Source organism: Prunus dulcis, unplaced genomic scaffold, assembly GCF_902201215.1.
Source record: "Prunus dulcis unplaced genomic scaffold, ALMONDv2, whole genome shotgun sequence".
Taxonomy (NCBI): domain Eukaryota; kingdom Viridiplantae; phylum Streptophyta; class Magnoliopsida; order Rosales; family Rosaceae; genus Prunus; species Prunus dulcis.
In genome coordinates, this window is record NW_023010150.1 from 1 (window position 1) to 17,138 (window position 17,138).

The 17,138-nt window shown below is 36.9% G+C and overlaps 1 protein-coding gene and 1 long non-coding RNA gene across 2 annotated transcripts; one reads left to right on the forward strand and one right to left on the reverse strand.

Moving 5' to 3' along the window:
* The first annotated feature begins 7,232 nt into the window (after positions 1-7,232).
* Positions 7,233-11,440, forward strand: LOC117613029 (spidroin-1-like). Its single transcript, XM_034341673.1, has 8 exons — positions 7,233-7,352; positions 7,453-7,516; positions 7,657-8,560; positions 8,984-9,182; positions 10,389-10,652; positions 10,740-11,046; positions 11,138-11,167; positions 11,255-11,440. Exons 3-8 carry the CDS (start codon positions 7,792-7,794, stop codon positions 11,360-11,362), a joined length of 1,677 nt encoding a protein of 558 aa, XP_034197564.1. The 5' UTR covers positions 7,233-7,352; positions 7,453-7,516; positions 7,657-7,791; the 3' UTR covers positions 11,363-11,440.
* A 38-nt stretch (positions 11,441-11,478) lies between these two features.
* Positions 11,479-13,491, reverse strand: LOC117613030. Its single transcript, XR_004583649.1, has 3 exons — positions 13,303-13,491; positions 13,068-13,137; positions 11,479-11,794 (listed from the first exon to the last, which is right to left on the reverse strand). It is a non-coding gene; the product is annotated as an uncharacterized LOC117613030 (long non-coding RNA).
* Between the last annotated feature and the right edge of the window lie 3,647 nt (positions 13,492-17,138).

A 17,138-nucleotide genomic window follows, 5' to 3' on the forward strand; every position in this document is an offset into this window, starting at 1 on the left:
GCTTGCATCTCTTTTGATGGAAAGCAAGGAGTATTCAGAAGCACTAAGTGTCCTATCGGGCTTGATCAAGGAAGTGAGAAGGCTAGTTGACAAGCTTCTTCTTGTGGACATAGATTTGATGCGAGTAAGCTCAATTTCTTTTTGAGAAAGACATCCAAATTATTGTCTTTGAGATGTGAGAGACAGTGTCTCTGAGAGAGGAAGAACTTGGAACCCTAAATGTAAACCGAAAATGAATGAAAGCTACAAATTTATAGAATAAATTTTTAAAACCAACGGCGGTCCTTACAAAAAAACCGCCGTTTAAATTTTAAAATCAACGTCGGTAAGACCGACGTATATTACATAAATCCACGTCGGTAAATTAATAAAAACGACGTGTTAAATAATCTACCATGACGCAAGTTATTACTTATGTACTTTAATTTTTGAGTTTACTACGACGGTACCTACAACACTACGGTCGTATTTATTTACCACGTCCAAAGTTAAATTTACCGTCGTATTTTTTAATTTATACGTCGTAGTTATATGTAACCGCCGTATTATTTTTTTGAAATGGTTTTATATGTAAGCAACTTTTCGCCTACCTGACTTACACATGCACTGTTTCCAAACCCGATTAAAAATTTCAATCTCCCAGAGAAAACTTTTTGTCTTTTTTCCTTGTCAGAGCACTGTCAGAGTATCTCATCGCCTTCCTCTCGTCTTCTTCGTCGTCTCTGAACTTAAACATCGTCTTCCTCTTGCTTTCATTGCACGCAAAAGGTAAGCTTTCATTTTCACTATTTTGGTTACTGTTTTGCATGCTCATACGCTTTTTGTTTGAAAAATCTTTTTACCTTTTTTCTGGCCAAAATCATTTTACTTTTTTCCAAGTTTGATAAAATATACAGACAAAGAGGGAAAGTTTCCAACTTTGAAGACAACTACCTCAACTAAATAAGACGACGGTAGTTTCTTATTTACGTGGTTAAATATGTAGACCACGACGGTTCGTCAGTCGTTCTAGCGTCGTTTGAAAATTGACAAAGTTGTTTTTAAAATTATAGTCTTTTTTTTATTTGCTTGTTTAATTGCAGGTTTGATTTCTCTCAACAATGGTTTTTGTTTTTCCCTAATTTGATAAAATATAAAGAAAAAGAAAGTAGGGTTGGTATCTAATATAGACGACAGTATATCTATTGTTTTACGTCGTGTGAATGTTAATACCACGACGTGGTATTTTAGGGTTTTTGATCTGCAATCAAACATTCACAGAGAAAGAAAGAAGGGTTTTGGATCCTTATATAGACGACGGGATATTACTATTGACGTCGTGTGAACATAAATACCACGACGTTATATAAATAATGGTTTTAAACATTTATTACGCCTGAGATTATTTCATTGCGTCGTTTAAAATCATATCATACGTCGTATTTTATTAATAACCGTCGTTTGTGTTCTTAATCTTTTCCTGAAATATTTTCACTTGCAGCTTTGTCTGTTAAAATGGTTTCTCAACACCAAAGTAAGGATTCTGGCTCCAAGAAAAATGGAGGTAAGGAGCTTGGAATGGTAGCTCCTCAAGAGAAGTCTTCGAAGAAGATGAAGTCTTCGAAGAAGATGAAGTTTGCTTCATCATCTGCTGAGACAGAACCAACCAGCCAGACAACAATCTCTGATGATTCAAAGTCTGGTCGAGGTATGAGCACAATGCCTCGTGTTGTGAAGAGAAAACTTCAGAAACGGAGGCCAATTGTTGAGTACAATAAAAGGGGGAAAGGAATTGGCCAAGCACATAGTGAGATGCAGTCCTACATTGGTGTGTTGGCACGCTCCAGAGTTCCACTTGTGGACAAGAAATGGTCTCAAATCCCCAAGGATATAAAGGAGCAGATTTGGGAAGCAGTTGACATGGTTTTTGTGGTAGGTCAAGGGGGCAAGAACTCTGTTTTATCTTCTGCTGCCAAGAAATGGAAGGATTTCAAGTCTACACTAACGAGGCATTATATCCTTCCATACACCAATGACAAGGAGAAATTAAGCCAACCCCCTGAAACATATAAATTCATAGAGAAAGCACAATGGGATGCCTTTGTAGCTTCAAGGTTATCCAAAGATTTTGAGTCTGTGCATTCTCAACATGCACAGATTAGGGAGAAACTTGAGTACAATCATCGATTGTCTCAAAAAGGATATGCTGGATTGGAGGATCAATTGGAGGAAACCATGCCTGGGGTAGAAATTGATCGATCTACCTTATGGAAGAGAGCTAGACAGGACAAACATGGTAACATCCCGATCCAAAGGTGGCAGAGAAAGCAAAATTAATTGTAAGCCTACTCACTCTGTTTTAAATTTTTATTAAACTGTGAATAATTCTTATTACGTCTTATGTTATATTTTTTCGTCGTGTGAATGATATTACCACGTCGAAACTTTTTAAAAAAACGTCGTTAAAGGTCTAAATCAGGAATCACTACTCTGTTTTCTTTAATTATAGCATAAGATGTCGGTGGTTCATTTTAGCGTCGTGTGAATGATATTACCACGTCGAAACTTTTTTAAAAACGTCGTTAAAGGTCTAAATAAGGAATCACTACTCTGTTTTCTGTAATTATAGCATAAGACGTCGGTGGTTTATTCATTTCGTCGTTTTAAAAAACTAACCACGTCGGTATAACTACCGTCGTGATAAATTATAATAACGCCGGTTTATATGTTATTGCGTCGTGTGAAATTATATAATACGTCGTTTGTATATAAATAACCGTCGTGTTTTTTTTGTTCTTACTTTTTTATATATCTTTGTTTTAGGATGAATTGCAAAAACAAGTCTCGGAAGGCAAAGTCAGTGTATATGGCAGCAATGATGTGCTGACCATGGCTTTGGGCCCCGAGCATCCCGGCAGAGTGAGAGGAGTAGGTGCTGGGATTTCCCCAAGGCAGGATTTCAATTTACCCAAACCCCAGAGGATGAGCTTTGACGACCGTTTAAAGGACAGTTTAAGAGTTCTCCTTCAAGAAGAGACTAAAAAGATGGAGGCTAAGGCAAGGGAAGAGGCTTTGAGGATGGAGGCTAGAACCAAACAATTGGTAGAGGCTGAGAGGGAGCATTTCCTGAGTCAGTTTTCCCAATTAATTCCCAATTTTGATCCAAGCATGCTTAAACCAAGAATTAGCCAAAGTCCCAAAAATCCAATGTCCGACAAAGCAAGCTGCTCTGGAGGTGATGTGAGATCCCTACATTTTGAGGATGATACTGCCAAAAATGGGAAACATCAGGAAGATGAAGTGAAGGAAGAAGAAAAAAAAAAGATGAAGAGAAGGAAGAAGAAAAACAAGATGAAAAGGAGAAAGAAGATGAAGAAAAGCATGACGACAAGGTATGTTCACATAACTTTGCCTTTTTTATTTGTTTTTCAAAATTTCAGACGTCGATATTTTTCTTTAAACCGTCGCTTGTTTACAACTTAGACGGCGGAATTTTTTTAAGACGTAATAAAATATTCACCACGACGGTTTTTTCACCGTCGTTTAAATTCTTTTCAGACGACGTTTTATTCCTTAAACCGTCGCTTTTATTGAATTACCACGTCATTTTTTTTATTTCTTTAAACAGGTTATTGAAGTTGGTGATTATTCAAATATGGAGGCTCCATCTTCTTTAAAAACCCTTTGTCGTTATGTGGAAACGACACTCATGCCTGAGGAAAAGATCCTGCAATTTACAATTGATAAGGAGGTGTTTGGTCGTGAACGCGATACCTTCCTCCCGCCTGAAGATATTACACAATTTGCAGGCATGGAAGAAATTGGAGCTACTGTGGTTGCTGTATATATGAGGTTTGTCATTCTAAAATAATACGTCGTTGGTTTATATATTGCGTCGTCTTAACTAACTAACCACGTCGTTAGTATGTACCGTCGCGATAAATATATTATAACGTCCTTTTCTATTTCAGTACGTCGTGTGAAATTTTATAATACGTCGTTTTGTTATACATAACCGTCGTGTGGTTTTTTGTGCTAACTTGTTTATATTATTTTATGTATTTAGGTACTTACATGATGTTTTGAAACAAGCAAATATGTGCAACATGGTTGGCTTTATCGACCCTGCTACAGTTAGTGCCAACTCTAGCACAATAGCTGACAGATCACGATTGGTAGCAGCTCGACTTCAGAAGACAGACGGTGAACAGATTTTCATGATGCCTTACAATCCAGGGTTAGTCTCCTTAACAGGATTTTTTTTTTATGATTTTCAATAAATGACAGCGTATAAACTAACCACGTCGGTGTTTTATTTTATTGAGTCGTTTGAAACTACTAACCACGCCGGTAGTTATTTATCGTCGTGATAAATATATAATGTCGTCGATTGCTACTTTATTTCGTCGTGTGAAATATTATAATACGTCGTTTTTGTAAATAACCATCGTTTTTATATTAATTTTGTGCAGCCGTCATTGGGTCTTGCTGATTGTAAGGGCAAAGAGGGAAACCGTCTATTTTCTGGATCCTCTGCCCGAAAATCGTGTGGTCGATGAAGAGGCCAAAAACATCGTGAACAGTGCTATAAAAATATATAATTCCCACATAGGCCGAGCAGGACGTAAAGCTGTAATTTGGAAAACACTCTCAGGCACACCAAAGCAACCCAGCAATGTCTAATGCGGGTATTATGTGATGCGCTTCATGAGGGACATCATCATGGATCCTTCCTTGGCGTTTGAGAAGAAGGTAAGAAGAAATTACCTTCATACATTTCACGTCGTCTTTTGTACTATCAACGACGGTCATGTAAAATTACCGCCGTTGAATAGATATACTACGTCGGTTATGAAAAATATCGTCGTCTGTGATTGAATTTCTTTTTATTTATAAACCCTAATAGTCATTGTTTATGCAGGATGCCAAGGGAAACCAGGAAGCTTCATACCCCCAAGAAGCAATTGATGAAGTCCGGAATGAATGGGCAGAGTTTGTTTGCCAAATTATTGAATAGGGGAATTATTGAACACTTGATATTTATGTATAATGTACAAATTTTGTCTATAATATATAATGTAAAAATTTGTTGAGGTTTTCTTAAATTAAAAAAAAAAAAACAAACATACAAATTGGGTAACCGACGTGTAATACTTTTCCAACGACCTAATAAAGTCAAAAACCGTCGTTTTTTGTTGTTTCGCTTTAAACAAATCCGACGTAAAAGGATATTTAGACGACGTTCTTTGAACAATTGAGTCGTTTATGGTTTATTTCATCTTCAATTTCTTAAGGGTTCAGGGTAGTACTTTGTAACGACAGCGGTTAAGTCGTGGAATATATATTTTACGTCGGATAGTTAAATAGCCGCCATGGTTTCTCATTTAAACGACGCCATTTTAACAACTTAGTCGTCTATTACAATTTACAACGTCTACAATTTATTAACACCGACGTGGTTTGTTATTGTGATAAGAATATTTTATTATTTTTATATCAAAATATTCAAAATAAATTTAAAATAAATCAGAAAAAATGAAAAGTCAACTCCTATGAAGTCATTGATATATTTTCTTCCCCCTAAACCTTGAAAAAATTCATTTTGAATAACAAAATTTTAAAATGACCATCCAAAACAAAATTGTTTTGATGAGTCATAAAATCACTTCTAGTTTTATGGTTTAGGGTTTAGAGTCTAGGGTTTAGAGATTAGGGTTGTTATTTATTGGGGTTTATTTTTAAAGTATAATTTTGGGTAGTATAGGGTATATATTAGGCTGTAAAACCATAAACCCTTTTATAAACTTAAAATTTTAAATTATATAATTTAGTTTTAAGGGTTTAGGGTATTATTTTTTAACGACGGTGGTTGAGTCGTGGAATACATATGTTACGTCGTGCAGTAAAATATCCGACATGGTTTCTACTTTAAACGACGTCATTTTAATATGTTGTCGTCTATTATAATTTACAACGTCTTCAATTTCTTAACCCCGACGTGGTTTGTTATTGTGATAAGAATATTTTATTATTTTTATATCAAAATATTCAAAATAAATTCAAAATAAATCAGAAAAATGCAAAGTCAACTCCTATAAAAACTTATAAATGGTAGAAAGAGAAAGTAGAAGTGGAGAGATGGGTTGTGTTGGGTTTCCAATTGGTGTCATTGGGTTAGCATTCAAAAAGGCATTTACTTTTCTGAGAAGAGAGGAATACGTGTATAGTATAAATAAAAAAACAAAAAATATTATGTAGTGAAGTGTTTTTTTAAGTGGAAAGAAAAAAGACAAATAGTTCCATAATCATATCCTTTTTGGTCGTTGTATATACTAAAAGCACTTCTTTTTAGTCATTTACTAAACACTTTGATTACTCATAGCACTTTTTTAGATATATTTTGCTAAACGCTCAATTGATTTTTTTCACAGCTGATTATTTTCACATCACAGCAGAAGCAATTTTTTTTTTTTTTTTTAAAGCATAGCAATGTCAAACTAACCCTAAATGGGAATGCAAAAACCTATGTAATCTAATTCATAATGGCAAACAAACGAGTTATCAAATAATGCGGAGACCAAAAAGTAAAGGCTTGTCACTTACTACAATCAATTTCATATTATCCATCCATGTATTCAATATTTTGTCAAGGATGATGGCATCAAAAAGAAGCCAAAAAATGTGCCCAAAGGAGGTTTGCAAGTGGTAGAAAATTAAATTTTGGGTAAGAAGTTGAGATGAAAAAAAAACAAAAAACAAAAATTTTTATGCAGTAAAAGCTTAATTTTGAAAAACTTCCGAATAGTAAAATGAAATTTACCCATAATAATATATTAATAAATCATACTATGTATAAGCTGCAGATATTATGTTTTGAATCCAGTGAAAGTGAAACCATTGTACTACAATTCAAATATAATGGTGGGTTTCGTGTGCAAATAGCTACACAAAACAACTTTCTCCCAAATAAAACATAATGTTGTAAGGAATTGATTTGACAAGTTTTTATCTGAGCATTTATCTGTTTTATTTCCTTTTCACTATATCATTTGTTAATAAGAACAAATATCTTTCTTTAGTGACTTGTCTTCTCAAAAAAGAGTACGACTCGTTATACTTTCAGTAATATCAATCTGCCTAGATTTAATAACTTAGTTGTAACATAAGATCATCAAATGACTCTGCTGGATGGATAGTATATAATTCTTTCCATGCGTTGAGCATGTGGTAACTTTTACATAGGCAATAGGGAAGCAATATCCAATCTGCGTTGTCGATTTACTAGTGGCCCAACAAAGGTCATTTAAGATCCCAAAAACCCTAACTAGCCACAGACGGCACTCCTCTCCCTGCAAGCTTCAGGCTCACACCTTGTAAACCTCTTTTTCTTCGTTTAATTGTTGACCTCTTCTTTCTATAATTTTCAATTTGTTTTGTTGGTCTCAATTTCTGATTTATGTTTTGCATTTGCAGAGTCAAGGTTCGGCTTGGGGTTTGTTTTAGAGGTTTCATTGCTCTTTATCTCCACCTGACCAAGGTGTGCTAAGCCTTTCTTTGCCATTTTGTTTTAATAATAATTTCATTAGTGTGCTTTGGTGGTTTGGGGCTTTGATTTGGTTATTTCTGGCCTTGGTTGACTGTTTTAATTTGTAATTTTATTTCTTTGCTTGATTTCTGGGGAAATTTAGGACATCTTTTTTGTTTTTCTTACCAGTATGGATAGGAAAGGACTCCTGTTTCAGACCAGAAAGATATTCCTCTTATTTGTTACGGTTAGGGATTAAGGGTCACAGAGAAATTTCAGAGACAAAGATGAGTGGGTATGGCGGTGATGGCTATGGGGGAGGCCATGGTGGTGGTAGGGGCCCAGGCGGGGGCGGATATGGGTTTAACGGTGGCGGTGGAAGAGGCGGAGTGGGTAGAGGTGGCAGAGGAGGCGGGGGTGATGGTCGAGGTGTCAGAGGAGGGGGTGTGTATGGCGGTGGCGGTGGCTATGGAGGACGTGATGGCGCCTGCTTCAAGTGCGGTGAGCTTGGGCATATGGCTAGGGACTGCAGTGGTGGCGGCCCCTGCTTCAAGTGCGGTGAGCTTGGGCATATGGCTAGGGACTGCAGTGGTGGCTCCTGCTTCAAGTGCGGTGAGCTTGGGCATATGGCTAGGGACTGCAGTGGTGGCGGCCCCTGCTTCAAGTGCGGTGAGCTTGGGCATATGGCTAGGGACTGCAGTGGTGGCTCCTGCTTCAAGTGCGGTGAGCTTGGGCATATGGCTAGGAACTGCATTGGTGGCGGCGTCTGCTTCAAGTGCGGTGAGCTTGGGCATATGGCTAGGGACTGCAACGAGGGCGGCTCCGGCGGTGGTGGTGGTTCCGATGGCTGCTACCAACGCGGTGAGTCTGGCCATTTCGCAAGGGAGTGCCCTAATGGAGGCAAGACAAAAATTATCCAAACATCAAAAGACAGCCCCGAACCCACCGGTGGCTGCTACCAAGGCGGTGAGTCTGGCCATTTGGCAAGGGAGGGCCCTAATGGAGGCAAGGCAAAAATTATCCAAACATCAAAAGACAGGCCCGAACCCAGCGAAGGTTAGATCTGTCATTTCAACCTCAGTGTTTCTGCCGCTGCTGCTGCCTTCTCTGGGTTTTTGTTTAAATTAAGTTGGGGTTTTAAATAAAATGTTGTTCATCTTATATGCCTTCAGCTTGAGTCGTCTGTTTTGTGAATTGAAGCAGTTCAGGTTCAATCATTCAACATTAGCCTAGGAACTCCTAACTCTAATTTGATTAAGTTCGTATTTTTCATACGCTTTGCTATCCCCTACTTGTTTATGCAAACTTAAAATTGGTTTAAAGAATCAAGAGCCCCACCCAAATTCAGTGCAAATTGCAAATTAGTTTGTTATTATTACTATAAACTTTAAATTCGGGCAGCTTCTTTCATATTTGGTTAAGATTATTTCGGTACTAATCGCAAATTGGTTTTTCTGTTTCTTCCTATTTAACACGCAGCTTTACCTCATAATACGGCTGGAGGTGCCGATGATCCAAAGAAGAGTTATGCCGAAGCTCTTTTACAAGAGGCCGAACCTTCGAGCGATCTGAATGAACTTCTTGGGAGGTGGAATCTGCAGGATGTGAGAAATACGTATAGCGCGTGGGAGGGGCCTTTAAAGGACAGAATAACATCTCAATATCAAAGTATCTTTCGGTCAGTTTTTATTTATTTGTTACTAGCGGTTTTATTTTATTTTATTTTTTTAGAATTAAAAAAAGATAACATGAGTAATTATGTTCCACTAAAATAGGACCTATTATTTATTTTTATTTTTATTTTTATAAATATAAAAAATGTGAATTTACCATATTATCTTCATTTAATTAATAATTACGCCTTCCTAACTTGGACCGAGTTAGATAAAAAATTATCCTATGTTTGTTGTTATATGGTTCTAGTTTTAAAGGGAATTAATAATCTGGGGCTCACCAAAAACACCTTCTTAACCGGGCTTAGTGAGACCCGTCTGTCTAGGGGGGACAAATAATCCCCTCCTCATCGCTCACGACTTCCTTCCCTCTCCACACCTTCGTCTTTGCCATCAGTTCCCACCCACCACACACCTCGTCACAGCCATCACCTCCCACCTAAGCATACACCTCGTCACAGCCATGGCCTCCAACCCTCATACATGTCAGTTGCTCTCTCTCTCTCTCTCTCTCTCTCTCTCTCTCTCTCTCTCTCTCTCACAGTCTGCTACAAAACCCAATGGAGGAAATAAATCAATTAATTAGGGAAGAACCTCATAAAACAATAGCTAACCATCAAGCAATTCATCATCAAAGAACCCACCCAAGCAGAAGCCTCCTCAAAGAAGCAAATTCCCAAATTTAGATTGTGGCTATTGAAGAGAGAGAGGAGGGTGAAGAGAGAAATAGTGAAATAGGAAAATAATAGAATATAAAATTTTCAATTAAGAAGCAGAGAGACAAATAGATTGAGAAGAAGTGGAGAAGGGGAGAGAGGAGGGAGAAGAAGAAGATGAAGAAGTCGAAGGTTGAAGAAGAGAGAACAAAAGAAGAGAAGTTAAAAAAACAAAACAAATAAATCCACTTACCTTTTTTTAAATAAAAAATAAAAAAAAGTCAAAAAATTTAGTCATAGACCAATCGTGCACCAAACACAGTACAAATCTTATTATGCCAAGCCAATCCAATCCAAGACAGTCCCAATATTTAGTCTAGTTCATGATAATCCCGCGTACCCAATGAGCCCTTAATTTTAATGTTTAAATTAGCTAAGGACATTTTATGGTATTTTGAATGTTTCATCATTCTTTGCCTTTTACTTTATATATATATATATATATATTTTAATTTATTGAACTCTGTGTGTGTTTTTTTTTTCCTTTCCCTTCAGCACTCTAATTGATGTTATAGTTACGCTTGAGTCAAACAAGATAACCAGCGGTAAAGGTTATCTGGACTGCACAAATATTATGGTGGCGGGCAGAGGTGGATTTTTTTATACAAGGGCTTGCCTATTAAATAGGCCAGAGACGAACAACCCAACGGAGCCTTCATTTAGAGGGCAATTTGAGACACTGGTTAGAACGATCCTTCATGATCGACATGACTCACAAGTGGAGTTGGATCATTTTCTCAAATTAGCTAAAGACCTTGAGTAAGCAAGCTCTCTCTATCTAATTTTTATTATTTTATTATTTTCTCTTACTAATCACAGCTATAAACAATTGTTTTTTGTATGCAGTTTCGATTTTAAGCAATTAAGACGTCACCCGTTCTTGTTATCGGGCGAAGACAAATATGAGTTTGTAACTCAAATTTTTTCGCGTCTCGAGTTGAGGGAAAAGTCTAGAAGATGGACAAAAGGCTACAACGACAAAGTAAAGAGGGAGGTTGATATTTTGAGCAGAATTAAAGATGACCCTCATTTCTTATCTGTTTACTCTACCAAGAAATACAAGAATAGTGCAGCAGGGGCGTACGAGTATTCAAGAAATGCCTTCTTTCATGTGAACGATTATGTCAGAAAAGCCCACTACGAGACATATCTGGTATACACTTGCACTCTGAACTGCAGTTAATTTTTTATTATTTATTTTGCATAATAATAATAATAATTTTGTTATTATTCAAATATTGCAGGACAAACAGGGAATGCACAAGTCTAATATGGTGATAAGATAAACCTAAATATTTTATATGTCATATATTAATGTCTCCTAATATTATTACTAATTTATTAATATTCATTTTTTGCAGACAGAAAAGCAAATATGTGACAAGCTTGTATCCTTCTTCCCGTTCCTCCTCATCGATACTTTCGACTATGCGGTCGGGAATGGCCTTGACATATGCAGTATAATTTGAAAGGAAAACACTGTATTGTCTTTTCTAACGTTCTAGTAATTTCTTTAAGCTCAAGACATGTAGTAGCTTGGTATTATATATATACTTTCTTCATTTTGAATCAGTAATAGTATGTATATATATATATATGCAAAAAGTGAAAGAAGAACTAAAATTGTTCGTTAAGAGGGACATGGCATTAGGCAACAGAGCTGAGAGAGAGAGAGAGAGAGAGAGGGGGGGTTTGAAGAGAACTGACCTTAAAACCAAACAGTAGAGTGGATGAAGGAATCAGGCCAAGTTTGGCCCAGCATCTGGCCTCTTCGGCCTGCTGATTGGGTTTGACCCAATGACATGGTACATTTAGCCCACTTGTTGGATATGGATTTTAGCTCACTGCTGTAGATGTCCGAACTGCAAGAAGAAAGGATTGTTCTGTAACTTTTTGACTACCTGCCTTGCAAACCAACAACATTGTCATCTTCTTGACCCAAAAATATATATATATATATATATATGTACAACATTGTCATCTCATCAGAGATAAAAATGAAAACAAAGAACAGTAAAGAATCATACATGTGAAGTCAAGAGCCATCAGAAACACATAGTTGATTGTAACACGAAATGCTGATGCTGCTGCTGCAGCAGCATTAGTAACCTTTGCAATTTGTCCGCTCAAAGATCATCATGGTTATCCTCAAACTTCGCAATTGTATAATGCGTCCAAGGGAATTTTTTTATATTTATTAAAGAACAAACTCTCGATTAAGTGCCAATAACATATCGATAATCAATATCATATCAACAACAAAACATATCGACGTTTTATCAATAAATTATCGATAACATCCACACTAAATCCATACATCCTGCTAATTATTAGGGGCCATTGCAAGCACCCAAAGCTAGTTAGTAATTCTCTAGGGAATTACAAGAAGTCGAGGTATATGGTATAAATTGAAATTCTGTTTGGTTAGTGGGAAATTTGTGGTAGGCGGTTAGAAAATTGATGTGACTCGAGAATTAATTGACCTTTTTTTTCTTCTTTCTAATTGTGTTTGTTTCTTTGTTTCTCTCTAACTTTCCTACAGTTATCAATTAATCGAATTTTTTTGTTTAAACTCTTATAAAACTTGAAGGCATCGACAAATTAAGCCCCAGTAATTCCTAAATTATTATTGTAAATGCAACTAATTAGCACTGACATTGAATGAACACTCTACAATCAGAATCGGTACAGCCAAATACATAAGAATTTAATAACTTGGTTAGAAATTTTAATTGAATATAATCTTTTTCTAGAGTTCTAACTTGAAAATCATGAGTTTCATAGATTGTTTAGAAAATCTAATTGAATATTACACAGAACTTTCATAGATTCCTTGAAATTCTGGATCGTGTGCCAAGAATAAAAGCCTTTACACTGAATACACCACCTGATCACTTATTTTGAAATTGATACAAATCTATAGTATATAGATCTCTAAGAAATTAAATGATGATAAACGAACAACATAGAAAACAGGATAACGCCTCTCCCTTTTCCTCCCCACCCTCTCTTGCAACCTTCTACTTTAAAAAAGAAATCAGAAAGAAAACTATACCTAAGAATGTAAAAACCAAAGACACACATATATATATATATATGTATATATATATATATAGATGATCTAAACGATGTTTGCTTTAAAAACTGAAACTTGAAGAAAAAGATTTTACATACCCGATCTAATCCTTCTTTCTCTCAGAAGTCTTATTCTTATTCTGGTAAAGATAATATAGGATACCATAACCTGAGATACAATCCAGGTGCACAGAAAAGATGAATTGATGATGAAATAAATCAACAAAAACACACAAAAAATAAATAAATAGAAGGTAAAAGGTAAGCGTCCATATGAAAGAGAAAGGAGAAGGATGGTGAAACTGAGTCTCCAGAAAAAATTAAAAAAAATTACCCGACTTTTTTCCTTCTTCAACAAAGCACTCACTGCTCTTGTTGTTAAGATTGGATATATCCATGGATCGGTTCCTAATTCAGCTCCATGATTTGTGTGGTGGTTGTGCAGTTGAAGTTTGAGCACCCTCAGAGGAACACGTTGGCTTTTTCTTTGGTTGAATTCAGCCTACCTGCTATCCTAGTGGGGCTATATATATCTATAGGGCGTAAGGGAAATAACTTTTTCTCTCATATGGCTTCATATTTTCACTAGGGTTTTTGATGTAGATTGGACTATAGTAGTTTTACCATATATATCTTTTAATACTGGCCATGGGACCCTTGCAAAATCAATTACCGTGCTAATTAAACAGATGTAGCCCAAATCCAATTCTTAACATCCCTTTTTCTAAATATAAGAAGAAGAATAAATAAATAAATAAGAGAAAGTATGTCAAATATATCATGGTGAAAGAAAAAAATATATATATATTAATCGAGAGAAAGAGAGAGAAGCGCGTACAGAAAAAGACAGAACACGGATGTTACTCTTTATTTGTCGGCCATGCACAGCGAGACACATGGGTGCTTTTAAATAAAGAAAGACGTTGCATTCTGGATCAGTTCACACGTGGATGGACCCCTCATGCAGTTTTTTTTTTGGGGTCATAAAGTCGATGCATTGCAGTTTGCAGGCGGTGCTATTTACCTTGTGGGGATTATTTCTTGAATTCAACCTATAGGAATCTATCGGTATGCGTTGCCAAAAACTAAAGGGTAAACTGTAGACATGCCCTCTAAATTTATACCTAATTAATTTTATTTTAAAAAAAAAAAAATTTAAGACTCGAACTAAATTTTATTCTCAATTTCACCCTATCGTCTAAATTCTCAACATTTCATCCAATTTTTAGTTAAATCATTAAAAATAATTGTTTTGGGAAAAGATTAAAGAAAAGAGAGACCGAAAAAAAAAAACCCCCCCAAGGTTTTGCAAGCCAGGTAACAAGCGCAGCGTCGGAGAACCATTGTCAGTCTTGGGTGGTTAGTCTAAGCTGCTTAGCCTGCTCAATTTCGAGTCTTTGAGAGCTAAAACAAAACGAGCAATGCCTAGAAGACCAGCCATAGATATGTGAAACCCAAAAGATGAAATCAAGTTCGAATGAGAAAGAGCCTTAAACCCATGTTCGAATTGGTGAATCAAGGACTTCAAGGTTACCTCTTTTTCAAACTTCATTCTATCTCAATCTTTGGTACTCCGAATTTAGAGGACATACACATAGAGAGTGAAGAGACATTGAACTAAAGAGAGAGGAACAAGAGTACTGCAAAATTGGAAGAGAAAACAGAGATTTATCTGCAGAAACATATATATATTTCTATGTGTAGATAAACAGAATGGCTTACCGTGAAACCCTTTAACAATTTGAGGTTGCCAAAAACCTTCCTTCTTTCCCTTCAATATCAAAATGCTTTGCGTTTCTATAACTCAGTCGTCACCTTGCTTCCCACCATCGCCATCACAACTTTTCTCACCATCGTAGCACCTAATCGACCTTCAACCCAACCCCAGACCCAAGACCACCCCCTTCCCCACCGCCGCTTTCCTTATCAAGAATCAACCATCCCACAACCACCCTACTCCTCTCTCTCTCTCTCTCTCTCTACTAAAAATGTACTCTACACACCCTATCACCACAGCCAGTGACAGGACCCAATCCAAATTCCATTTTGGAATCTGCACCGAACCCTGTGCGTGTCCGACACTTGGCAAGTGCGGAACACACTTGACCCAATTGCCCTTCTAACAAAATCCAAAGTTTCTTTAGGGTTTGACTTCTGTCGAAAATTCAGCAGAGTTTCCTTGTAAATACTCGTTTCCCAAAAATTTACACTTGCATGAAAATCAATTTATAACCACAACCATTCAGTATGCACCAAGTTTGAATTCAAGTATTCCAATAACAGAACTTTATGGCCTTAGGCCTTACAGAAATCCTAGGGCAATTTCGTAGCAATACCAATCTATTTAATTGCAAGAGAAGCACAGATACGTGAGAATACCCTACATAATGGAAAAAGGATGAAAAGTGATGATAATCGCCCAGTGGTGGTGCTTTGGTACACGTCTACCACCTGGGGGCTCAAAACATTTAAAAATGTAAGTGGACCAAAAAAAAAAAGTTTTGGGAAAATAGAATATTAACATACTAACCCCACTGTTAAAACCTTTAGAAAAATCCAATTATTTTCATTTCCTATATTTGTACAAGAATTAAGAACATGCATATTTATATACATATAACTAATCACGCATTCAATCGAATCATCAAAACCTTTTGAAAGCATTGTAAAAAAATAATTCACTTCCACTTAGGTGTACCCATCATATATCCATAAATTCCATTATCTTTATATTTATTTCCCACATTATACCATCAATTCCTTGTGTTACGTAGTGTGACACATCCTCGCAGGTCTCGGTAACACAAAGTCGACTTGAGCCGTATTCCTTGCAAGACTCAGGGGCTACTTGATCAAACTGAGCCGCATCCTCTCTCCTCACGGTCCGGATATCCCTAAGACTCGTGGGGCAAATGTCAAACGCGTGCTAACTCAACCGAATGCAACACCTTGGGTACCCATGATGGTTTAAATATCTTGCCTCGAAAAATTATAATTCTATTTCTCATTAAATCCTTAAATCTTGTCATCATTTCCTTTTCTACTTTCCAAACAATTCACGTTTGAACATTAGTAAAAATGATTGAATTCAACTAAATGCTTGGAAAGCAAAAACTATAAATACTTCGTTCATGAATAATCCTTTAGAATCGTTCTCAAATTAAATTCGAATATGCATAAAACGCTATTAGAAAACTAGAAATCATAAATTATCCATTCCCTTAAGTAAAGCAATTAATAATCACAGTTCAAGAATTTCTTAAAACTATTTAGAAAACAAATGTTCACTCACTAAGCGTCATAGCTAGCTTGACCCTTTGAGGGTCCTGCCGGCTGGTTCAAAGAAGCCCGAGTACATATTTAAGCAATTAGAAAATTTTAATTAATAAAATTGCTCAACCATAGATATTCAATCAAAATTCTGAACCCCTGCCTCAAAATTAAGTGTACAATAATTACGAAGGTTCCTAAGCCCATTTTCAACATTTTTAGCATGTGGAATGCTCTGAAAAGACCCGAGGTTCAATAACCGATTAATTTCCCATAATGGTCAATCTGGTACCCCTTGGGGTCCATAACCTCCAATGTAAGATCTCACATCAACCAACGGAGAGAAGGCGATGTGCCTTATATGTGCACACCCGCATCCATCTAGCACGAGGCTTTTTGGGAGCTCACTGATCGGAGTCGTAGGAATTCCGAAGTTAAGCAAATTGGGGGCTAGAGCAATCCCAAGATGGGTGACCCACTGAGAAGTTGGTCGTGAGCTCCTAGAAATAAAATCGTGAGGGCCGGATAGGGGGGCCCAAAGCGAACAATATCATGCTACGGTGGAGTTGATCCCGATATGTGACAATTTGGTATCAGAGCCACTCTGCCGTGTGGTGCGAGTGTGCTGACGAGGACGTCGGGCCCTTAAGGGGGGTGGATTGTAAGATCCCACATCAACCAACGGAGAGAGGGAGATGTGCCTTATATATACACACCCGCATCCATCGAGAACGAGGCCTTTTGGGAGCTCACTGGCTTCGGAGTCGTAGGAACTCCGAAGTTAAGCGAGTTGGGGGCTAAAGCAATCCCAGGATGGGTGACCCACTGGGAAGTTGCTCGTGAGCTCCTAGAAACAAAAATCATGCGGTTAGAGAGGGGGCCCAAAACGGATAATATCGT

Coding starts and splice junctions, on each gene's coding strand:
- LOC117613029 (XM_034341673.1), top strand. CDS start 7,792: ATGAGTGGGTATGGCGGTGATGGCTATGGGGGAGGCCATGGTGGTGGT. Junction 9,183..10,388: donor CAATATCAAAGTATCTTTCG/GTCAGTTTTTAT, acceptor CTTTCCCTTCAG/CACTCTAATTGATGTTATAG. Junction 10,653..10,739: donor AAATTAGCTAAAGACCTTGA/GTAAGCAAGCTC, acceptor TTTTGTATGCAG/TTTCGATTTTAAGCAATTAA.